The 25,559-nt window shown below is 54.4% G+C and overlaps 1 protein-coding gene across 1 annotated transcript; it reads right to left on the reverse strand.

Annotated features, from left to right (window-relative positions):
• Nucleotides 1-1,519: 1,519 nt before the first annotated feature.
• Nucleotides 1,520-24,979, reverse strand: SLC26A6 (solute carrier family 26 member 6). The gene is made up of 21 exons (XM_045023261.1): nt 24,928-24,979; nt 20,687-20,857; nt 19,779-19,918; nt 19,104-19,214; nt 18,228-18,403; nt 16,921-17,085; nt 15,486-15,638; nt 14,139-14,221; nt 13,809-13,956; nt 13,472-13,585; nt 12,731-12,808; nt 11,576-11,671; nt 10,651-10,757; nt 10,146-10,215; nt 9,005-9,097; nt 8,279-8,383; nt 6,714-6,800; nt 6,042-6,257; nt 5,379-5,433; nt 4,542-4,678; nt 1,520-3,918 (listed from the first exon to the last, which is right to left on the reverse strand). Exons 2-21 carry the CDS (start codon nt 20,824-20,826, stop codon nt 3,895-3,897), a joined length of 2,298 nt encoding a protein of 765 aa, XP_044879196.1. The 5' UTR covers nt 20,827-20,857; nt 24,928-24,979; the 3' UTR covers nt 1,520-3,894.
• Nucleotides 24,980-25,559: the final 580 nt, after the last annotated feature.

Below are 25,559 nucleotides of genomic sequence, written 5' to 3' on the forward strand. Positions count from 1 at the left end.
CTCTGCATGGCCCAGTCTGCAGGCGGGAAACTCATCAACCCGGAACCGGAGCCAGATTAACCCTTTGTGGGCCCCTCTGGGGGCAACAGGCCATGGTGGGAGGGAGCAGGGGTGTCAGTCCCGGAGTGAGGGTGCGGCCAGGAACAATGGGGCCCAGCCTGGGGTGGTGGCGCTCCGCTCAGCTCAGCACAAGGGCAATGTTTACAAACCAGCAGCCGCCAGACACACACTGGCCTGCCTGGCCTTGTTCTGCACCACACGCCCTTCCCCCACCCAATACCCCCCAACCCTTTAAGCCCAGTGCCCCTCAAAACTCCCCCGGACTCCCAACAACTGCACAGCACCCCAAAGAGACACCCCCACTTCCCAGCTCCCCAACACAAAACCTCCCCCATTGTCCAGCTCCCCCTCCCCCAGACCTCCTGAGATCACTCCCGTGCTGGACTTCCCTGGGGGAGGGGCCAGACCCTGGGGTGTGCTTGATCTGAGACCTTTCTGTGTCTCCGAGCACGTGCTTTGAGATCTCAAATAAACTTTTTTTTTGCTTCTCCACCCTGGTGTGTCTAATTGGAGCGAGGCACTCCGGGCAACAAACCACTGTTGCTGTCGCCTCAGGCCTTTTGTGCCGGCAACAACTCCCGTGCTGGACTTCCCTGGGCGAGGGGCCAGACCCAGCCTCGTGGATAGATTAGACAGGTCCATAATAGGCCCTTTCTCAGTGTGGGCTTGGCACCATTGTAAATCCGGTTCTGCTTAGATCTCAGCTGCTCCCTCTCCCTCACCTCCCACCTGTCAGGCCCCAAGGCATCACCTCCATCAGTTTATCTCCTGCTGACAAAAATATCTGACACAATACTCAGCCATGTATAAAGCTGCAATAGAATGAGGCAAGTTTTCCAAACAGTGTTGGAGCCAAGCAGGATGTGAGTCCAGCCCCAGCAGTTTGGGTCAGGTTGAGCTGTTTTTTGAGTACGTTAATTTTATATTGAATATAAGCAGCAAAGAATCCTGTGGCACCTTATAGACTAACAGACGTTTTGCAGCATGAGCTTTCGTGGGTGAATACCCACTTCTTTGCATCCGAAGAAGTGGGTATTCACCCACGAAAGCTCATGCTGCAAAACGTCTGTTAGTCTATAAGGTGCCACAGGATTCTTTGCTGCTTCTACTGAACCAGACTAACACGGCTACCCCTCTGATATTGAATATAGTCATTCATCCCGTTGCTTTCTCTGCTTCTTAGTGGCTGTTCCAAAGCCGGAGTGGCCGTGGCACCACCTAGCATTAGCCTTCTTAAAACAAAGTCAAACAATTGTAAAAAGTATTCAGCGGGACTGGTAGAATAAGGCCACAATTATAAATAAGGTGGACCAAACGGACAGTATATAAGAGTGGCTATAACGATGTAATCTGATGAAATGGTCAGCACTGACATGGATTTGAGGCTAGCCCTGACAAATGTCACGTTAATAAATGGCAAAAATAGTTGCTTTGTGTAACAACACAGTTTATTGAGAAATATTCATAGTGATTGGGTTTTAAGTCAGATCATATTTTCAAATTAAGTCTTAGCAGTGCAACATGAATCAGGCTAGATAACAGTTAATTATCAGAACTAATTCCTGCCTTCTGTTAACTCCTTTACAGGTCTAACAGTCTATTCACTGACTAAACACATTTTTCAGGTCCTGTATTTACTAGATGCATTAAGCTGTAGAGTTCTTCAAAGGAAGTGGTGGGGCTTGGACACTTGAAAATATTCTGTAGGAACAATCCTGTCCTGGGCAGCTAATGAACTGGATAATCTAATGTGTCTTTTCCTTTTCTGGCAGCTATGATTTTCTCAAGAACCACAACATGTACAGTATTGATAATAAATAGTAAGCAATACCTCTATGTCACTGAATGCACCCCTGTATTCACACCTTACACAACTGCAATAATCTTTGTACAAAATATGCCTTGTGAGGTATCATTTGAAAACTAATAACTCATTGATCAATAATGGCATGGTGAAGTGCATGTAGCCACATTATATGGAAAGTTATGAATATAAGCTGAAGTTATGACTGAAATGTGTTGACCAGATAAGTCTGGGGAGCGGGTAAATCAGCTTCTCCAAGACAAAGGACAAACTGACACCTCTAGTCAGGGGTCATTGAAGTTGATTGGCAATCACTGGTCAAGTGGCCATTCTTTGGCAGTGAAGGGGGGGGCAGTAACAGACCAATTTACATTTTAACCAACACCATGGAACCTCTTTCACTGCTCCATCCTCATAGCTGGAAGAAATTTCATCTAGGGGTAACCCTCAGGAAAATGCATTTCAAAGGGCAACCAGCCTATAAAACGGGGGAGGGAACACCCCAGATACACACACACTCTCTCTCACTTTTTCAGCTGAGAAGACAAAGGAACCAGCCTTTGGATTCTGAGAGAGGCTCTACTTGAAAATTTAGTCAGCCCTGGTGCTGGGAAAGTTTGATAAGAATTTTACCTTAAACTGAGTATAGTTTAAGTTTAGTTACTAGAAAGTGATTTATCTTTATTTCTGTTGTAACCATTTCTGACTTTAATACCTTTAATTTGTACTCACTTAAAATCTCCCTCTTTGTAGTTAAATAAACTTGTTTTATTCTTTATTCAAATCTAATCCAGTATTGTGTTTAAACTGAATTGTTTGGTAACTCCAGTTAAAGTAGCAACTGTTGTACAATGACAACAGACGAACATCTGGACTGTCTAGGAAAGGGCTGTAAGGTGCCAAACACACATTCTTTGGGGAAAATCCGGGACTGGGAGTGTGTTGAAATCACTCTGCAAGTGGTAACCAATTCTGGTGGAAGCCAGGAGCTGCTGGCAGACTGCAGCTATACACAGACCCTCAGGCTGTGACCTGCATGCTGTTTGCGAGGGGCCAGGTTGGGAGTTACAGCAATGCATGATGAGGCACCCAAGGTTGCAGGACAGGTGGTGACAGCTCCTTACTGGTCTGGATTGCACCCTAGAAAGTGATACTCTGATCTTCGTGTTCTCTCTCTCTATAATAAAATCTGTGCATATTCACAGGTTGGCCCATGTGGCAAGGTCGGAGTTTGCTCTTGGTTTTTTACCCACAAAGTTGGAAATGGGATGCAGGGAGGGGACAAAATCTTAGGCAGCCTCCAGCCTGTGGGCTGGTTCAGTATTGCTCTTTGCAGGGAATTTTGCACAGTCAATAGAACTGTTTGTCTGGTTCAATTGAAGAACATCAATCTAATTAAACAGCCAAGTGGAAAACTCTCAAGTGCAGCTTCTCTCCAGTGATATTTCATAAGAACGGCCATACTGGGTCAGACCAAAGGTCCATCTAGCCCAGCATCCTGTCTTCTGACAGTGGCCAATGCCAGGTGCCCCAGAGGGAATGAACAGAACAGGTAATCATCAAGTGATCCATCCCTGTCACTCATTCCCAGCTTCTGGCAAACAGAGACTAAGGACACCATCACTCAAGTTACAGAGACACACAGACACAGACACAGACACAGACCCTGAGGGGATTCCCAGAGGCAGAAGATCTTCTTTGTGACGTGGATTCATAAGCCCATGAGATCCCAGATCTCCTGTGTCTAGAGAATATTCCCAGCAGAAGGAGATTTCAAGTTTGAGATAGATTCCCAGTTTGTCCAGTAGCTAAAGTGAGGTCCCAAGGGCAGATGATCTCAGGTCTCCAGTGCCCAAAGCAGATGCTCAGCAGTAGGAGATCTTGTGTCTGTTAGATTCCCAGTGGCAGGGAATCCCATGTCACCTGCCCTTGTAAACATCAGCCAGCTCAAAGAGTCCTCTGGAAATGTTCCTTGGTGGCTCCCTCTCACCTGGTCAGCTCCTGGGGACAGTAGATGCTGTTTTTGGTGGCTACAGTTTAGTGCTGGAATAAGTCTAAAAAGTCAAATAATAAAGAGATTGGTTTGGTTTCCCCCAACTCCCTGAAATAACTCCACATTCCTGTGGCTTCCCCCCACCACCTGAAGGCTCTGCATTGTGAGGAGAGTGGGGTGCAGCCCATTAACACAGTTCTGTTCATCAGCCAGCAGGATGGGACCAAGAACAATATGATGTGCTCCCAGCTCTGACTGGCCTGGAGAATGGGGGTCTCTCTCCCGCAGGAGCTGGGTTTTTTTCGCTCTGCAGGTCTCCCGGCCCCTGCTGACACAAGGGTTTCAGGGCATGCACTTGGTTTCCTTGCATGGCTGCATGTGCAGTAGCCCAGAAGGCCACCTGAATGGGATAGTGTTAATGATAGAGTTTGCTCAGAGATCTGCATAACTGAGAAGCAACTGAGGAAAAGTGAGGCGGGGAAGGACAGCAGATGGTGGTGGAGGTGGAGAGAGAGCACATTGGCTAGGCAAGGGTGGGTAGGGGAGGCGCACACATACTGGCATGGCTGGTGGAGAGAAGCATGCTGGCCAGCAACTTGTAACAAAAGCTGCTTTCACATCTGTAAACCTGGTGGTCTGCCAGGGAGACTGTTTTTCTAAGTGAAGCAGAAAGACTGTGCTTACTGTGACCGGCTGTGGCATGCTCTGTCCCTGCCTCCTGGTGACATAGGTGATGGCATCATGCACTGAGGCGAAGAGGTGGTGCTTGGTGATGGTTTGGCTGAAGAAGTTGCCTTTTTCCAGCTGGTCAATGACAGACGCTGAGGGGGAAAGGTGGCACAATAACACCAGGACACCCTAGAGTGAAAAGCATGAGGACTGGCCGATGTGCCCAGCCTTGACCCCACCCACCCACCCTCCACACCCTCAGAACCCCCTCTCTCTCTTTTTCTTTGCTCTTTACCGGTTGCCTTTGGGATTCTTTGCTTTGGGAAGTGCTAGCAAAATGATCCGAGCTGGAATTCAGGGAAACAGGAATGCTCCCCGGATGTTGTCTCTGTTCTGGGGTATAAACAGACTCTGGCATTGCACCATGGGAGTTATGCCTACTTGCAGGGGCTTTGGCTGATCTCCTGAATGGGGCTTGGGAAAGATTCCCCATGCACATACGCTGGCTCAAATTCAGCTATGGCAGAAGCTGATGTGACTCGTGTTGACCTCAGAGGGATTTACACCAGGGCTGAATTTGGTTCCTGACGTGGGATCTGAACTACTAGTCACGCTGGGTTTGAAACCAGTTCTGTGAGCAGTTTCCATCTGGGTAACATCTGAGGCTGGTATGGTTTGGAGAGGAGAAGAGGAGACAGGGGAAGATGAAACCAGAAGCAAGAACCTGACTCTGCCCCAAAGGAGGGTAGATGGGGATTTCAGTGCGACAAGATACATCCTCCTGAAGGGAGGACTTGCGATCAAATGGAGGGTCTACAGCTTTGCTGCACCTGGGCTTTGAGGCCTCCTTACCATGGCAGCCAACAAGAAACACATCCACTTCTATCTCCTGGAAATCTCTGAATATCTGCAATGGACACAAGCACAAAGAGATGAGTCGATGAGCCCCTCCACAGACTCCCATCCCTGGGGGGCCATGTCCCATGCCCAGCAGCAGCACCACACGCAGAATGGGATGGGGTACGAGATTACTAGCCAACTGCCCCAAAGCAGCCCTAGATGTCCCCTTGGCGCTTGCTGCTCTTTGATACCACGGACCTGGAGCCAATCTCCTGTGGGCTAGCGGGCTGCCTGGAAGACAAGTTAGGGATGTGAAACATACTCTACATCTTGATGCCCAATTTACAGCTGACAGGCCTGGGCAGACAGGGTGATGCAGAAGATGTTAAAATGCCAGCATGAGGGAGCGGGTGTGTATGTTGGAGAGAACAGCTCATCTGCGACAGACAGCAATGGCTCAGAGGGGGGGGTGGTGGGTGATGGGATCAGGGAGGGGATGGGGACAGGTTGGAGCCAGTGTCTGGTGAGATTTCACCTTATCTGGTAGCAGAAGAGCAGAGCTGAGGCACTCAAGTTCCCAGCACTGGGTGTCTGAATGCTCCCACTTTGCAGAGCTCTGTAGCAGAGTCCCCAGGGCAGCGGTGCCTGCGACATTTTTCCTGCCTTTCCCCTTACGTTCTTTAGGATCTTTATGCAGACAGTATCCACAAAGTTGACAGGGGTGAAGTCCAGGATGAGGGAGTGGAGGTCAGGCTTTTTGAGACCTAAAGACTCCAGGGTGGGTTCATTGAGGGCTTTTGGGGTGCTGCTGGCTTGAGGCTCCAACTCTATCGTGCTTCCATTGGAGTCAACCACTGCAGGGCCAGATCCATTGCAGTCACTCCCCAGCTCCTGTGGGGAAGAAAACAGTGCCCCCCCCCATCAAATGAGATGATGGCATTCCTCAGGGAGCACCTCAGCCAATAGCAGACGAGCGTCAAACTGACTGACTGCACCGTATCAGCACAGGCGGCAGTGAGAAAGAGGTTTGGAAAATATCTATTTCCACTGGTGAAAAACAAGGCTTTGAAATGAGACGTTAAACAGAGGCTCTGACCCCTACTGACACCAATCACCCCAGCACACATCAGAGTGGGAGATGGCCCATGCCCTAGATTAATGACATATCTTATTCCCCAGGTGTCCGGGGAGAAAGAAGGGCTGAGGGCTGGGAGGGTTTTGTTGCTTGCTAATGGAGGCTTTGTGTTAATGATAGAGAAAACCATTGTGGTTGAGATTTTACCATGACATTCAATTATGTCAGGCACTGTAGGACTTGGATTTTTAAAGATCAACATAGATAAATACCTGCATGTTGGTCTCCATGTCAATATCTACAAAGCCGAGGTCATCGCTGCTGGGGTCAGATGCCTCTGAGAGCTTGGAGTTAGTTTTCTGTTACCAAAGCCAGATGGGGACAGAGAACGTTAAAGAGGGGTTAGTGTAGCCACACAGCCCACATCACCCCGCAGGAGGCTTGTCAACCTCAGCAAGGAGGTTTGGGACAATATAAGTCACAACATATAAGCAGAGCCTGATTCAGTCCCGTGAGCCACCTAGTCCTGTATCCAGTCTCTGACCATGGCCAGGTGCAAAGCTGGAAGGTGCAAAGCTGCCAGAGTGGACAATTCTGGAATAACTTGCCCATGGGGGAGGTATCTTCCCTAGCCCAGTACATAGTGGTTGGCTTTATTCATCCTAAGATTTCATTTGCTCTTAGGACTGCCCTTATGCAATGAGTGGGGGTTTTCACTGAGCTGTCTGCAATGGCACTCACCCACCATTCTTTCCCCGTATGAATATTACCATTAGTAAATATATTCTACACCAGGCCTAGAGTGGAAGCTTCTGGGGCACCCCACTGCTAACATTTGCAAGATGGAAAACTGACCATTTATTCAGAAGTGGTGGATAGAGGATTGGAACTGGGTTCTATTCCTGGTTCTGCCACTGGCCTGCTGGGTGACCTGAGGTAAATCACAGCTACATGCCTCAGTTTCCCCATGCATAAAATGGGAGTAATCTGACCTCTTCTGTGCGGTGCTTTGAGATCTGCTAATGAAAAGTGCTATATAAGAGCTAGGTATTCTTTCTCTTCAGCCAGTTTTGATCAATGACAGAACTTTATCTCACCCCAAGACAGCTTAGGGTCCCTAACGGCCTCTTCTGAGAGAATTTGCCTTTTGAAAGTCCAAATAACTTTTGCCAACTGAGTCTCCTATATTTGCTCCTACTTGACATGCTCAAAGGAATCTAGTAAGTTAAGAGAGGCATGATTTCTCTGCAGATGGTATGCTGGTCTGTTCCCATCATATGTCCATGAGGGGGCGTATAAGTCCCTCTTTAATTATTTGTCTGGCATTGAAGTTAGGTTCATTAGTTTGGAATTCCCAAGATCACACCTTGCACTTGTGTCTAATATCCGACCACTCACCAAATGCTAGTGAATCACTGTCTCCTTAATTATTAACACCAGCAACCTCCTCCCCAACCTTGGACACAACTCCAGTGTCAGGTGGTTTCCTGGGATCTCTTTTCCATCCCTGGTGGCTCCAATCAGAGTACAAATGCTTGTCAGGCTCAGGAACATTCCCCAGGGGCCAAGGCCTACCCTTGGGTTCCCCCCACCCAGGGAAAGATGAGCCATTTCCAGTGTGGGTCCATCTTTGATTTTGAAGACTAGGGAGAGCCAATCTAGAGAAGTGGCGGCAGAGAGGAATGGAGAGCTCGGAAGAGGGAGTGAGAAGAGAGAAAGAGGAAGGAGGAGACCAAGAGAGATATGTAAGGAGAGAGGAGGATGAGGATATGGATGAAGGGAAGGAGAAAGAGAGACTGGAGGGAACCCCAGAAGGAAACATTTGGCAGAGACGAACCTTTTTCTTCTTTGCCTCTTCCTTCTTGTCCTTCTCCTGCTGCTTCTTCTGTTTCTTGAGGGCTTTCTTCTTCTTCCCAATGAGGTAATCGACATTAATGCCACTCTGCAAAAGATACAGCTCCCTGGATATGGAAGCCAGTGACCTGCTCTCTCCCAACCCACTTCCCACCGCATGGTGCAGGGAGTCGCCACAGCTGTTCCTGCACAGAATGGAGCGCTCTCCTTCCACATCCTTTTCTTGGCTTCTGGGAACAGGAGAGCTTGGAGCACTGGTTAACTGCAGGAGCAGAGCCCAGGAGCAGGATAGGAAGGGTTGGCTTGCAGTTAATGCAATGGACTGGAACTCAGGAGAGCGGGGTTCAATTCCTGGCTCTGCCACAGGCTCCCTGGGTGACCTTGGGCCTCAGTTCCCCACCTACCTCAGAGGGGTGCTGTGAGGAGAACATCGCTGGTGTGTGAGATGCTCCAACACTATGAGGATAGGGACCATATTAGCCTTTCACTAGATCCACTACATACTGGGGAAGAGAGAACCCGTGCACTGTAGCATGAGAGCCGAGAGAATCAGGACTGTGGAGCTGTGCTGCTTTCCCAGCTAGACTGGAGAATAGCACCCCAGGCCTGAAGTGACCTCCTGGCCAAGGTACTGGAGACCAGGCTGTAGAGAAGAGTCAGGCCTCGCCCCAGAGTGTGCTACGTGAGTCCATCTCTGCCCCTGCCTCACCTTCTCCTTCAGGGCCTCTGCATACAGCTCAGCGTTGGCAAAATACACTGTGGCCGAAGAGCGGAAAATCTTCACGCCTGGAATTTCCTCAGTCTGGAAAGAAAGACATGGAGGAAGTTGTGGGAGGGACACTGCCTCGAAGGAGTGGGGAAAATGAGTAATAGGGAGAGCTAGAGACATCACAGAAAAGCAAAGCCATGCCCCCCCCCCGCCATCTCTGGGCTCCCCTCCTCCTCAGCTCCCCCCCTCCGGTTCTCCCATTCTCCTGCTGCTCCACCTCACAGCTTGGAACTGCCTCACAGCATCCCTTAGAGCAGTGGTTCTCAACCAGGGGTACGCATAGCACTGCGGGTACACAGAGGTCTTCCGGGGCTACATTAACTCATCTAGATATTTGCCTAGTTTTACAACAGGCTACAGTACATAAAAAGCACTAGTGAAGTCAGTCCAAACTAAAATTTCATACAATGACTTATTTATACTGCTCTATATACTATAGACTTTTTTAAATATTCCAATCAATTTATTGTATAATGATACGATAAAAATGAGAAAGGAAGCCATGTTTCAGTAATAGGGCGCTGTGACACTTTCATATTTTTGTGTCTGATTTTGTAAGCAAGTAGTTTTTACGTGAGGTGAAGCTTGGGGTACACAAGATAAATCAGATTCCTGAAAGGGGTACAGTAATCTGGAAAGGTCGAGAACCACTGCTTTAGAGCCCCCAAAGCCCCTGCAGGGTCCCACTACTAGCAAGGCCTGCAGCTTACACAGCTCAACTGGAGGGGGACCTGGCTTTCTAAGGCTTTGTAAAGCGCAAGGCACACTTGCAGTGCTCTGGAAAGGAGGTGCTCCTCCTCCCCAAGGGGAAGGGAAAGTGGCATCCAGTCCCTGAAGGCCAGTACTCACAGGCACTGATAGCACAGGGAAGCTCCTTCTGGGAAGGACAAATGCCTGACAAGGACGTTCACCTTTTTACTCCTGGATGTGCCCTACTTCAGCTCCCCTGGCTGCTCATGGCAGCTTTGGCCCCAGCATCCTGGTTTGCCTAATACATTCAGCAGCAGCAAAGGAGCTGGTCTGTCTTCGTTCATGGGTCCCCTCTGGCCATTCCCACAACTATCTCACCACCCGCTTGTACCTTGTTATATTCCACGACGTCTCTGTAGATGTCTGTGTTGGAAACCTGCCCCAGGATGGAGTAGCGGGGCCTGAGGGGAGACAGAGAAAGAGAGTGGGGTTAGCAAAGGTACCGTCGATCCCGCGGGGAATGATGTTGTGCCTTACATTCTGAGTACTGCCCCAGTGACCTGGTGGTGATGTAACATTGACAGCCATGCTGTGAGAGGGCGTAGTAGTGCTAAACCAGGCTAAAGCCTTGTGTGTGCCCACGAGCTGCCATTGGCTATGGCTTTGCTTCATCCATGGGTGGTGAAGGTGGGCAGGGGTACAGCATTAATAGCAGCTTTTCAGCAAATGGGCTTCTCAGACTGTGCTGATGTCATCAGTGGCTCATATGTGCCCATTAGCAGCTCCCCGTGGTGTGCACACAAGTATATAGACAGGGCAGGGCACTACTAGTCGCTCAGTAGCACTTACTGGAGCTCAGAGGGAGGTGCATGGTATATTGGGACAGTGCTACTCACATCTGGGTCCGGAAGATGACTGTGAGCAGGGAAAACGCCACAGAGACCCCCAGCCCCATGTCTAGGTTCAGCAGAAGGGTGGCCACGAAGGTCAAGAGCCAGATGAGCTGTAGCAGACAAAGGCAGGGGAAGTGCTGGGGAAGGGGAGCAGGTTTGCGGTAGACACTGGCTACTTCAGTGTGACGTTCACTAGTGCACTGGCCATCACTGCCAATGCTGATGCTGCCATGCAGTCCCAGGGAGAGCTGTACTGTGGGAGGGACCTTCCTTCAGGGGAGATGTTAAAACAAGGCCCTGCCTGCCTGTCTCTAGTGGGAATCCTGGGTGGAAGTTAGAGATCCCAGGACGCCCTATGAAAAGGGTTATGGAGGGGAACGCCAGTGTCCTGGCTGACATCCCCGTCTTGTTAACATGCACTCTCTGACGTACAAAGAGGGATAAGCTCTTGCTGAATGCAGATTGGCTATTGCATTTACCTGCAGAGTCTCTGTGCTGTTGGGATTCAGTTCCCTGCTCTGAATCCTGCGGGGATCTGGTTCCCCGCTCTGAAGCCCCCAGGGATGCAGCAAGGCAAAAGCCGAGATGGGCCTGAGCCATGGAGGTTAGATCTGGATCCAGTTCAGGCCCACTGCAGAAATAGGCCTGCACTGTGAGGTTCAGAATCTGGGCCCTGTGGTTTGGAGTTCAGAGTCCTGGTTCTGACAAATTTCTATGGCCCAAATTCTATTCTCAGTTGGTTCAAGCCTGGTAAGAAGTGTCCTGGGGGAACTGTCACCTCCCTTAGTAAGGGGCTATCAGGAGCCAGACCAGGGCAGCACTGAGGACTTCCCTTTTGTGCCCCCCAAAGGCAGAGCCCTATGGGACTAGTGTCAGGGGAATCAGGCCCCATGGTCCAAGGCCCATGGAGGCCTGTTGTGTTTCTTACCAGATCTATGCGATTGGACCTCCACAGTGTGCGGATGTCTGTGAACTGCTTGAACATGCCCTTCAGGTTCACAATGATGATGGCTGCTAAGATGGCCTGGAAGAGAAATCCCCAAAGCTGTAAGGACTCAGCGGGCACTATGGGGCCACCCCAGGACCCCACAGCCTGATGACTCCAGGGGTCTGTGTTTCCCACAAGCACCTGCCTGGACAGAAAAGGGTCCCCACTATTACTCTGTCCTCCCACATGGGACCTGACCTGAGGGGGGCGGAGCACACACTGAGCGAGGAAGCTTTGACCCCCAGTTCAGTGATTCAGCCAAAGCCAGGGAGGGATGGGAGGGAAATGCTGCCAGGAAAACACTGACCTGCCAGTGGCACTCACTTTTGTAGAGACCACTGAGTCAAACAACACAGCTGCATTTTTAAAGGCAGGAATGGAGCGAAGGTCATTAACAACCCCTCCTGTAATGAAGGGAGCTGTGGTAATGCGAAGGGGACTCTAGCCTCATGCAGCAGGGTGCTAGCTGGACTCCTGCAGGAGTCAGGATGGGAGCATTTCCCTCTGTGCCACTGCATCACACAACTGGATAGAAGGGTTATGGGTGCTTATCTGTCATCCTGTGATGCCTCAAATGCCAGATAGCGCTGGAGGAGGGACTCTGTAAGAGATGCATCAATGATCTGACCCAGTGCGGCAGGGGAGGATACTAGAGAGGATGCACAGACCAATGATCTGATCCAGTGCGGCAGGGGAGGATACTAGAGAGGATGCACAGACCAATGATCTGATCCAGTGCGGCAGGGGAGGATACTAGAGAGGCTGCACAGACCAATGATCTGATCCAGTGCAGCAGGGGAGGATACTAGAGAGGCTGCACAGACCAATGATCTGACCCAGCGGCAGGGGAGGATACTAGAGAGGCTGCACAGACCAATGATCTGATCCAGTGCAGCAGGGGAGGATACTTGGGAGGATGGACCAACTATGGGAACTCACTTGTCCCTATATTTTTATAGGACTTGTGGCCCGCTTTTGTCCTTCATGGGCTGATCTATAAGTGGTGCCAGTAGCTGTAATGGGCCTGGAGACTCGGGGTAACTGTCCAGACGGGTGAGGAGGCAGGAAGGCAGGCAGCGCCAGGACAATACATACTTTGGGTAGGTCTTGGAAGAGCTGCCCAATCTTCAAAATGGTCACTAAGATGACAAGTGAGGCGATAACCCCGGCCACCTGGAGAAGAGAGGAGAGATCAGGGAGAGAAGGGACAGACGTGCATGGACATTTCCACCTCCGATGCAGAGACACCACCTGTATGTTGTGTCTGATATAGTGGGCGTCACGCTGGCCCCAAGAGAGCATGCTGGGTGAGAAGGGGGTGCAGGTGAGCTCACGTAGGCAGGCTGTCTGGCCAGTGATCCAGCACGTCCCCCTTAGGCCCTCTCATGTTCCCATCAGGTCCGCGAGTGCCAGAGCAAGTAACAGGCAGTCCTTGCCCTGCGGGTGGGAGTTATTTATGAGAATTGCCCCACTGCCCCCAGCTCTCTGCTCCCAATAACAATTAACCCTTTAACTACTTATTTGGTCTGGCAGAGCAACAATAACAATTAACCCTTTAACTACTTATTTGGTCTGGCAGAGCAACAATAACAATTAACCCTTTAACTACTTATTTGGTCTGGCAGATGATCCGGCCCATGAATGATGGGTAATTACCGCCCATCCATTGCCCACTGTCACCATAGGTTAACACCCTAGCTGGCTTTCCACAGCGCCTTCCTGGGGTTTTCGCAGTCAAGCCAGAGATGATAGCGGAAGCTTCGTTGCCTCATGCTGGAATCCTCCTGGATTCCTCAGGGCTGAAACTGATGGGAGCACCAGCCACTTGGGACTCACCTGACTGTTCCCTCCAGTGGTCTCCTGCACCAGGGTCCGGGACATGGAGCAGCTGATGCTGAAGCACTGGAAAAAGCCACCCACGAAATTACAAATCCCCAGGGCTATCAGCTCCTGCAAGGGGCAAAGCAGTGCGAGGGGTCAGGAACTGCATGGAGGCTCCACCCTTGCTGGGCAGGGCAGAGCAGAGCAGGCCCCCGCCTGGTGTCATGGGAGACCCCAAAGAGAGGGGCAGGCACTGCCCAGACTCAGATTCCTGCCGAGTGCGGGTGCCAAAGACAAAAACAAAGAGAAGAGAGGCTGGAGGGGAAAGCCCAGAGCGCAGCGGGGTCCTCACCTGGTTACTGTTCACCTTGTAGCCGTGCTTCAGGGCAAAGATCTTGCCCAGGGAGATGCAGATGGCATAGCCCACCACGGCGATGGCAAAGGCATTGCCCACCACCTGCCCAAAGTAACTGACGTTGGGAGCCACTGGTGGTTTCATCCTGCAGCCAAGAGAAGGAAACCCAGCTGGAAAGGGGCTTTCCCTCAGGGATGGCAGCCTGCTCCCCCTGGCACAGCCCCACCACGCCATCCCCGGTGTCACAGAGGCTGCAGCAGAAACGCGTGCCATTCTCTGCCCATAATGAGGTGCCTGCTACAGAGCCCGGGCTGCACCCTCACTCACCCACTGGGGATGTCGCCCACAACAGCAATCCCAAACTTGGCCTTCAGGCCGGCTCCATAGGAGATCCCCGTGGAGACGATGATCTGAAAAGAAGGGACAGCGTGAGGCAAAGAGCGTCCCTGCCATGCAACCCCCACGAGCCTGCTAGAGAACAGCAGACACGTGCAGGCCTCTGCTCAGGGCCCTTCTCGGAGGGAGTCAATGAAAGGGGCCGCCCTAGCTGAAAACCCAGACTGGTAGGTAGAGCCCACCAGCTGCTAAGTGCCTCCCCGCAACAAGGGAAGAGCCCCAGGGCCAAGAATCAACAGACAAAAAAAGAAATGGATCAGGAGCCCTTTGAAACGAATCAGACCAGATGAAGGGTTTAAGGAGGGGACAGGATGAGGACAGAGAGCAGGGAACCCCAGCCAGTGCCCATTGTCCCACGGAGTAGCCAAGGGCAGCTGAGTCTCCATGACCCATTTCACCCAGAGACAACTCAGGTCTGGTTGTGGGTTTGTGCTGGGGAGGGGATGGCTGTCCAACATTACGCACCACTAGCCTGGGCCAGATTTAACCCGGGGACCTGCAGATGGAAGGCGACCGGGCTGCCTTTCTGGGCTCTGAATGCAATTGTCACCACTGGGGCCAGTGGACTTGCTGGCTGAGAGACCTGGCTCTGGGTGCTCCCAGCTGCGCCTCTCCTGGCAGCTGGTGTAAGAGGAGCCCATCAGTAGTTCTCTCTGTCTGGCCCTAGCACAGCCCTTGCTAGCGAAAACTGCTCTCCTTGGACCAGTGGTTTTCAAACTTTTTGTACTGTGACCCTTTTCACACAGCAAGGCCCTGAGTGTGACCCCCCCATACATTGAAAACAAGAGGGGGGGATTCATTTAATTTAAGGGAGGCTCAGGGCTGTGAGCCCCCACCGAGTTGACAGCTTGCAACCCCCATGTCACCACCTTGCAGCCCCAAGGGGTTACGATGCCCAGTTTGAGAACCCATGCCTTGGACAATCCCAGGGAAATCTCAGCCAGACACAGTCCCCTCCCTGGCCGGCCCCAGCATACACCCGGCACTGGGGGACACATTCTAGGAAAACTGGGGCTTGCCTCTGGAACACCAGAGACTAAGCCAAAACCTGGCCATCTTTGGGCCACTCTGCCTAACCTACCCAAGTGCCAAAACCTCCTGGCCACCGCAGAGGAGACGAAACACTAGCACGAGGGGCAGCCACTAAACAATCACCAGTACAGGCACCTGGCAGAGAACCAAGCCCCTATTCTGTGGGGGCGACAGCCTGCCCTGTGCAGAGCCCCATGGGGCTGGGTGCTCTAGATGTCATGCAGTTCGTGACACACCCCTCCTTACCGTGATGAGTTCTATGGGGATGGGCATGGGGAGCTTGGAGGCGAACTTGGCACTGAGCATCTTGACAGCGAGGATGGCGGCCATGGCTATCAGGCTAGTGACCAGGGCGCCCACGTTGGTCTGTGGCAGCTTGGTGCAGATCTCAATGAAGGCCTACAAGGAGAGGAGGAGGGGAGACCATGACACCAAATCCGTTCAGGAGACAGAGCCCCGGCGTGGAGGGGCCACCCACTGGATACGTCCCGTGGAACCAGAGAGTGTCAGCGCATGCTCACATTAAAGTCTCGGCACTGGCTGTGCTATCCCCAGGGCAGGGGTCCTGTCACCCCCTGTGTACATTTGGCAACTTGCACAGAGTGGGCCTGTGGAGGCTGGGGTCGCCAAGCACTAGTGCAATACAGCAAGTAATACTGATGCAGACTGCATACCCATAGGGTGCTGCACTGGCCACATCCCAAGGAAAACCAGCCTGAGGAAGCCTCCTCACTGTCCAACCCCAGTGAATACCCAAGGAGCACTACTCACTTGGGAGTTCTAGGGGAATCCCATCTGCTGGAGAGACCCGCCCTCCCGTATAGCCCCAGTGCAGACCCCATCAGCCCTGGTCTGGCCCCAGCACAGGTCCCCATTAGCAAACACTGCCCCCCTGGGAAATCCCAGCCCAGTCTGACCCCATTAGCAAACACTGCCCCCCTGGGAAATCCCAGCCCAGTCTGACCCCATTAGCAAACACTGCTCCCTGGGAAATCCCAGCCAAGTCTAATCCCAGCAGACCCCATTAGCAAATGTTGCTCCTCTGGGAAAGTGGCAGGACTGGATTCTTCCATAGTTAAGCGTATTTATCAGAAAACATTAGTGGCAGCATCTAAGATCCTGTGAGGGCAGATCCCCTGCTGGTGTATGTAGTCATAGCTCCACTGAAGCCAATGGACCCCACTGAAGCCCATGCAGCTATGACCATTAACATCACCTGAGGAGCTGGTTATATAAAATGACAAGTTTGGTCCCATTCCATGTGACTAAGATCTGTCACATGACACCTATTTACCAATCAGCTGCCAGCAGCCTGGGTTGGTTCACAGCTGACCAGTTGAGAGTAAATACAGAATTTTGTCCCTATGAGATGTTCCTTCATTTTATGGATGGAACAAGTTGACCATATCCTGAGCTCCTGATTCAGGCAAATTCCCATGAAAGTCAACAAGAGTAAAACTGAGAGAAGGAGGGGCCCAGGGTTTGACCCTTAAGAATGTCTGTGGTCATCAGTCTGTTACTGGGGATCCCCAGGGGTTCCCCAAACTGTATGCAGCACCAGAGAATGTGTTTGTGCACACACACCTCTTGTCTGAAAGTGTTCTGTAACAGGAGATGTAGGATCAGTGCTGGAAGGGTTAAATCCCCCCACCCGCACCCGCCCTAGTTGGGCTCTACTTACAGCGAACATGGATAACGGCCCTGACTGCTCAGCCACCTCCACCCCAAAGACGTACTTCAGCTGAGAGACCAGCACCTGGACGGCAGCAGCTGTGGTATAGCCCCGCACCAAGGGCTCGGACAGGTAGGTGACCACAAATCCGAACTGCAGCATCCCCAGGGCCATCTGGAAAGTGACCCAGTGATAGTCGGCAACCAACTTCCTCTCGCAGGGTTCTCACCCCGACACCAGCCTCGCCTGGGCATGGCGGGGCGTAGCTAAACATAAGCAGAGCCGCAGGGCTTGGGGGACAGAACTACAACTACGCGGCTGCCACCTCTTTCAGTTTTCCTGAGGAACAAATAGAACACTTGTATTTTTGCCCCTAACAGCCCTGGGCTGGGATGCCCAGAGCCTCCTCTGCTTGCCCTGGAAGCTCAGTGGGACAGAACCTGGTAGGGTTTGTGCTGGAAGGGCCAGCCCAGGGGGCACCCAAGCTGCATGACTGCGGTTTGTGCTCAGGGCCGTCTGCGCAGCAGAGTACACAGGGAGGGGAGGGAGGCCCAGTGACATCTCTATCACTTGACCGGGTGGCTGTTTGGGGGAGCACCCTTTGGAAAGAATGGGGGACAACACAGAAATCTGGTGTGCTGAGCAGAACCTGAGACCCCTGGTTCCCAGGCTGGTGGGACTGAGAGCGGGGATCACACTTCGTACAACCATGCTGATTGGCCTAGCCACAAGCGGAGTAGGGGTCAGCCTCAGGGCGGGACAGTGTCCCCAGTCCTGCTCTGGAAAGGGCTCACAAACATCACCAAGGGCCTGCAGTGAGCCCGGCCTCTGGACTGGTGCCAGGATGGACCCTTCAGGAATCAGCTGCGTGGCATCTCCCCCAGGACTAGCTCAAGGTCTCCAAGGGTAAATGCAGCTTGTGCCCCTCCAGCAGGGCCCAGCCACTGAGAGACGTGATGTAAGCAGCAGAACTGGTCTTGGTGCTGGGGGGTGGAGGAGGAATGCCCCTTGCCCATGCTGTTCACCTGCCCTGGGGGGAATGGGAGCAACTGAGGCCCAAAGGAGGAAGACAGAGCACGGAGCATGAGCCCAGCAGCACATGGGAAAGCTGCCACAGCCCCCAGATTCAATGGGTGTTTCAGGGAGGTCAGCCTGGACTGGGGGTGGGATGGCATGGCCCTCTCGGCCTTGGATCTGTCAGGGTCCCAGGGTGTGCTGACCACCTCCACCCTGTGGACACTGGTTCTGCCCACCCACCAGCCTTTCAAACAACATCCTGGCCCAGTCTTCTGCCCCACCCGGAGCACCCTACTCACCTGGAAGATGCCCACCAGGATAGTGAGTGTAGCCACCAGTTCCACCCTGGCGCTATCTCTCCTTGCCTCGTTGAGGACTGTCTCATTTGTGCCATTGACCGGATCCATGAAGTTGCTGTTGGGCATCAGTGAGCCTGTCACGCTGCCGATCATGACAGAGATGACGGCAAAGGGGCCTGCGTGGAGGGACACAGGGTGAGGTCATGAGAGTCGCCAACTCAAACCTGTGCCCTGGCAGACTGTGTGTAGCCGAGACCTGCCCACCCTGTATTCTCTTGGGAGCGGGGTCACACCCAGGATGCCTCTGCTTATCACCAGTGGAGGGGCTCCCTCCTGTAGCCAGCACAGCCACCCGACTGCTCACTCATCTGTATCTGGCTCACGGGGTCGCTTTGAGCGCTCAGCTAGGGATGTGCAAGAATCGCTCACAGGGGGCATGTGGCTGCTGGCACAGCAACTGCTGAGCGCTCTTTGTGTGGGCAGAGGGCTATGCACACACTCCTCCAGTCCTGTGCGTGGGGCGAATCTCTCCAGTTCCCTGGCAGTGGTGAGTGTGTGGGCCCAAGTCTGAGCTGTGTGCATAGGACATATGCTCCTTTCCTTGGTGATGCAGGAGTGCAACGTCTCCACAGGCCCCCCATCCTGGGCACCCCCGGCTCACCCACAGGCCCCCCCATCCTGGGCACCCCCGGCTCACCCACAGGCCCCCCCATCCTGGGCACCCCCGGCTCACCCACAGGTCCCCCCATCCTGGGCACCCCCAGCTCACCCACAGGCCCCAGCTTTCTGTTCATGCACAGCACCCTGCCCCCCCTCACCCACAGACCTCCATCCTGGGCACCCTGGCTCACCCCAATCACGCAACTGCCTGCTCACCCACTGAGATGTGCCTAGATGTTCCAAACAGGAAGTACAGGAAGACAGGATAGAAGGATGAATAGAGGCCAGTGACGGGAGGCACCCCTGCCAGGAGCGCATAAGCTAAACCTAAACACAGCAATGAAGGCAGGAGAGTTACTAGAGGCTCCCTCCATCCCATGCACCCCCCACCCCAGCTCCCTGCCCTCCCCATCCCATACACCCCCCACCAATCCCCCCACCTCTATGCCACCCACCCCAGCTCCCTGCCCTCCCCATCCTGCCCCATCCCTTACATATGCTGCCTTTCCCCCATGCCATCCCACCCTTCCCCCATCCCATACACACCCCACTCCAGCTCCCCGCCCTCCCCCCATCCCATACACACCCCACCCCAGCTCCCCGCCCTCCCTCCATCCCATACACACCCCACCCCAGCTCCCTGCCCTTCTCCACACACACTAACACCAGACCCACCCCTGCACACACACACACACTCATAGCTCTCTGCCCGCCCCTACACCCCCCCCCATAATGTACTGTATACCCTCCCCCACAGCTACAGCAGGGCTACAGCCTTTGGCCCACAGGTGACCGGGATGGGAGATGCCTGGCTGCACCCCAGAGCGATCACCCCTAGAGGAATGTGTTTGCAGGCACTCCCATGGCAGAGGTGGGGGCTGTGGTACTTACCCTGGGGGAGGTGCATGATGCCCACACTGAACCCCGACATAATATCACCGAGGAGCCAGTCCCTGACTGGGTACCGGGGCAGCCAGCTCAGGATCGGCAGGAACTGGAACAGAAGGGACTTGGCAGCAGCACATGAGCACCTGGAGGGGAGGGGGGAGCCACGAGTGAGGAGAAAGCTCTGGGCTGGACTAGGGCCTACAGAGTCAGGAGGGCTGGAGCAAGGGGATCCGGGCCTTGGCAGTCCCGCCCTGTCCGGGCAGGGGTCAATGCACTGAGAGCACTAGATCAGCTAAAGTCCAAACCAAACGGCCCCCCTGCAGGACCCCTGGACTCCCTCTGAGGGGCCCCTTCAGTAGGGACTGGAGCACCAAACTGCAGCTTTAGAAGCACCAGGCCAAGTCCGCATGCAGTGGTGGCAAAGGCCCGTGCAGGATACTGGCCCAGGGCATCACTGGCCTTCCTGCCCCTTCGGCCCTGGGCTGGCCAGGGGCCCAGCATGCCCTGGGGGGGATGCCTGGCGCACAGCACTCCCCACCTGGCTGGCACTCGGCTGTGTGTGGAGTCAAGGAATAACAGCTCCGGCAGCACCAGAGGGCATGGGCCAAAGGGCGAGCATGGCATGGGTGCACCCCAGCCTCAGGGGCTGGTGCCTTTACACCCCTTTCCCCTGCTCTGGCTCCAGTGGTGGGGCCTGGTGCTGGGCAGTCCCAAACACAGTGCTCTTTCCTGGGGACAAGAGCCATTTTAGCCCTGGGCCCCTGCATATGGACAGGGCAGGAGACAGCGGGAGTCCGGTCAGGCAAAGAAAAAACACCCTGCCAGAGTCCTAAAACCCCTATCAGCAACCCACAGGGCGGTGCCACTTCCCCCTCTCCAGTGACTGGGGAGGTGTGTGAAGCGCCCCCTACCTTACGTCCCGGAGCCTGCTGCAGAGAGAGGGCCGCGGCGCCTGGGTTCTCGGTGCGATCTCCTCTAGCTCAGCCTCGCTCAGAGCCTCGCTGTCCGCCTGGGACGCCCAGGGGCGGTGCCGCAGCTCGCTCTGCTCCATCGTCCCGGCACCAACCCCACCCGCACTCAGGCTGAGACGAGAAGGGGAGACGGGCTGAGTGCTGGCAGTGCTACTGCCCCCCGGGGGACGCCCACGCCCTGCCGCCACTGCCTGGAGGCCAGTTCAGCCCTGTGTGCTGGGGAGTCCCAGGCCACGGGTGCCTCTCGGGGAGGTGTTTCTCATGCCAGCTGAGGAGCTGTGCCAATCTCCACCGCTCCATTGCCAGCTGAGGAGCTGTGCCAGTCTCCACCACTCCATTGCCAGCTGAGGAGCTGTGCCAGTCTCCACCACTCCATTGCCAGCTGAGGCCAGAGTCTAAATCTGCTGAGCGATCCAGTGGGTTGGTGTGACCTGGCAACACTCACAGTTAGACTCTGACCCCAGGAGCCAAGGACAGGCCCAGCCTTTGGGAGCTCCCAGAAGCCATGGGGGCAGGAGAGAGCCAGGGTTCAGCGGGGGTGCAGGGAGCTCAGCAGTGCCGGGGGGGCAGCACAGCATGGAGCCTGCTGCCTGGGGAGGACACCAGTAGGCAGACTCACTTTGGGGGCTCTGGGGCATTCAGGAGCAGAACTACTCCCTTGGAGCAGCCCTAGGCCACTAGGAGATGGATGGATCCAGGGCCCTGCCTCTTCGGACTGCTGGTGCTGTGACTCCCCTGCACCTTATGATTAGGGGGCACAAGGCACCAGGATTTGGGAGGGGAGCTCCCTGCCTCTCTCCCACTCCTGTCCCTGCACCAGAATCTGGGCCCAAATCTCACCCCCAGGAACACTGCAGCCCAGGCCCTTGGCCGCGCAGCTCCGCGTCACCGCACGGCTCCAGGCTGGAGTCAGTGCTTGTCCGAGCCCAGCCTGCTCCCCCGGTCCGATCCTGCAAGGAAGTTGCAGCTCCATGCTCATTACCTCGCAGCTGGCTGCTTTGGAAATGATTCTGCGAGGGGGCAGTCCCTGGGCAAACCCGGAGTGATTCTGGGCTGCATCCTGGTGTGGGCCCTACACTCACTGCCCTCTTTGCAGTCCCTGGCATAGGGGCAGGCCCAAGGGCTGGAGGCTGCATGGCCAGTGTGCTGTGTATGTATTCCAGCTATTCTGGACTAGGGGATGGTCCGTTGGGGATCACTGCATCCCGAGTGCAAGTGCAAACAGCCCAGTGGCTGCTCTGTCTAGCCTATGCCAGGGACAAACAGCGACTGCTGAGTGGCCAGGAACAGGCTCCCTGCAGCCAGCCCAAGCTCCACAGGACAGCCCCATGCTGAGCCTGCACCTGCAGACTTTGCACTTTTCACAGGAGGGGGTTTTGTTCTCAGCAAGAGTAACTGACTTTCTAGGCTAAACGGGCAGCCATTGGTGGGGTTACCCACACACTCCACCCCCACCCCCCAGATACTCACATGTACAGCTGTGTACCTTTACCCCCCCCGCTCCCACCCTCTGACAGACTCATGTACAGCTGTGTACCTACACCCTCTGCCCCGCCAGCCATACAGATCTACAGCTGCTATACCTCCACACCTGCCCCTCAGACACATACCACCAATATCCACTGCTCTCCTTCCCTCCGATACATACAGATACAGCTGTGATCTTGTACCCTCCACCCTTGGCCCTAAGCCTCACACATGCACAGCTGCCTATTTATACCCACTGCTCCACCTCAACACATACATACAGCTGTGTACCTATATCTGCCCCCCCCAACACCCTCATGTACAGATGTGTACTGATACCCCCCCCACCCCCACGTACAGCTGTAATAATAAATAATAATTGGAGATATACCAATCTCCTAGAACTGGAAGGGACCTTGAAAGGTCATTGAGTCCAGCCCCCTGCCTTCACTAGCAGGACCAAGTACTGATTTTTGCCCCAGATCCCTAAGTGGCCCCCTCAAGGATTGAACTTATAACCCTGGGTTTAGCAGGCCAATGCTCAAACCACTGAGCTATACCCCCCACCCCCAGACACTCATATGTGCAGCTGTGTACTGATACCCTCCATGCCTGCCTTCCTCTGCGCATGTTCAGCTATACAAGTGCACGCACATAGGCATGCACACACCCCTCTCCAGTGAGAATTAGCAAGGATTTTAATTGCCAGGTCTGAATGTGTTCATTGCTGGTGAAAGGGGCCAGAGCAGCAACCCTGGAGCCTCCATTTCTGCAGGCAGAGCCTGGCTTCCCTGGATGGGTCATGGGAGGGAGAGGCACATCCGGCCTTTGGCATCTGTTGCCATTGCTAAGCCCTGGCTGCGGGGCGGTGGGAGGTGCTATCGTTCGGGCAGCAGGCCCTGCTCCCAAGAGCGACTTTGTCTCTTGGCCCTGGGCTCAGCCCGCTGCTCCATCTCACAGGGCCAGACCTCGGCTAGGTGGGAGCCGCCCAGTCAGAGGGCAGGGCTCAGGTACACAGGGCACAGTGCCAGCCCCCAGAGGAATGAAGCAGAGCCCACTTGGCTGTGGGAGCGGCAAGGGCTGGCCAATCACCTCTCCTTGCTCTGAGCCCCTCGTGAGACCCCCCACACATAGCAGTGAACGAGCTCAGCCCTTCGCCCCAGGCGTGATCCCTGCCAGTGCTCAGGGTTTAGAGCTACAGCCACCAAGGAGAGCTTGGCCTGTGCAGCTCCCCGGGAGCCTCACAGGGCTACAATAGCAGTGCAGCCGTTCCTGCTCGGGCTGGTGCCTGGGCTCTGAAACCCAGCCGGGGGGATGGGAAGGCTCTCGGAGCCCGAGTGGGAACAGCTACGCAATTTTTAGCACAATCGTGCGAGCCCAGCGTGACCACCCAGCCTTTATTTAAGGGGCATCCCTGCACAGCAAGCACAGCACAGGTGCGGGAGGGCTGCCTGTGGGGCACAGCGCACCCTGAATAGCTGGGCATGAGGTACTGTGGCTGCCCGCAGGCAGCCCCCCAGCATGCTCTCCGCTGGGGGCCTGGAGGAGGGCTGGGACGTTCCCCAGGGACCCCCTTAGTACAGCAGTCAGGCCCCTTGCTTTCACACCAGCATCCCAGTGAAGGCAGTCGCAGCAGGGCACGGTGGGGATACTTCCCCGTGGTGCTCCATTTCCTTGCAGCGACAGGGCTGATCAAGGAAGTGGGCTATTTCCCTCCCAGCCAGCCTAGCTCAGGGAGAGCCTAACCCATCCGTCCCGTGGGGCTGGGCAAAGCCAGCTCGGCACATCTACACTGCACTGCCACCCCCGGCAGCGAGTGTCAGAGGCCAGGCCTATGGCCGGGACTCCTGGGGCTTGTGTAGGGTGAGCCCATTTGGGGCGGCGGGGGGAGAGCGGGATGGAAACAAACCACGTGAGAGACAAGGGTTTATTTTACAGGAGGTTTTAGGGAAACACCATTTCCCTCAGCACATTGTGTATTTTTTCTCAAGTGCCCTCCAGTACACTGTATGAGTCTCACAAGCTTCAATGTAATGTTAAAACAGTGCAGGAGGTCCCGGAAAATCAAGGATGGGTGGTGACCGTAGGCTCGCACTACGGTGCTAAAAATAGCAGCGTAGTTGTCCCCGCTCGGACTCGGAGAGCCCTTCCCAGCCGGGTTTCAGAGCCCAGGCACCAGTCTAAACGGGAATGGCTGCGCTGCTATTTTAGGCTGGAGTCTCCAGTGGGCAGCATGCCAAAAGTCATTGCTGACTGGTTGCTCTGGCAGAGGCCAGAGGCCAAAGTGGGACACATCGCAACAGCCACATGCTGACAACCCCTCCATGCACAAATCCACTGTCTGCACCTAGGGCTCTCGTACCTCATGGAGATGGGGGCATAACCCCCATTAGTGCTAACTGGGTGTCCCACCCCTGCTAGTGCTAATGGGGTATCCTGCCCCCCTTGATTTGGGGCATAGCCCCCCATGAGCGCTAATGGGGTGTCCCGCCCCCATGATTTGGAGCATAGCCCTAGGGATGGGTAATGGAGGTGATCTGTGCACACTCAGCTCAGATCCAGTGAAGCTGAGGCCAGCCTGAGCTGCTCCTGGTGCTATGCTGAGATGGCTGGAGCAATTTCCCTGCTGGGTGAGATGCCCCTCTTCCCTCTGGCTAGCTGCAGCTCTCCCCCTCAGTGGGAGGAGACTCTGTCCCGCGATCGCTGGTGCTTACCTGGTGTGGGGTGCGAGCTGCCGTGCCCAACAGCCCTCCAGTGAAGTGTACACGCTCCTTCCCACTATTAATACTTGACTGTGATCTTTGAGACACCACTCCCCCCTCCCACCCTCCTTCACCTGCCAAGAGGGCGCCACAGCCTCATGTGTCAATAGGTTTAAAGGGGCAAACCCTGAAAGTGCAGTTGCCAGGCTGGGGGCCCCTGGGTGGGCAATCCGGCCCCAAGGAGGCTAGGGCAGAGGCCTGTGGGTCATCTACAGGGGGATGTCTCCCTGAAATCCCTTCCCGCACTGCACACCCTCCCACGTCTCTGTCATGGCCCCACAGCCCAGCCGCCTCAGGAGAGCTGGGTGGAGATCCTTGACGTCTACCAATGTGACACCTCAATCAGCCACAGGGTGGCCCTGCTGAGCACAGCCCTGTGCTTCCATGACAGAGTAACCGGACGTCTGGATATTAGGGGCTTTGTCTTATCTACGCAACTGTATCCCCTCCTCGTGCAAAAAAGTGTCTTGATTTTTTCCACATTTGCTATCTGGTCACCCTACCCCAGGCTGGCTGGATGAGGCCTCAGGGTGAAATGTTCCTGCTGGCCTGTCCATCTCTTCAGTCCTTGCCAGTCGCTGACA

Source organism: Mauremys mutica, chromosome 7 (assembly GCF_020497125.1).
Source record: "Mauremys mutica isolate MM-2020 ecotype Southern chromosome 7, ASM2049712v1, whole genome shotgun sequence".
Lineage (NCBI taxonomy): Eukaryota > Metazoa > Chordata > Testudines > Geoemydidae > Mauremys > Mauremys mutica.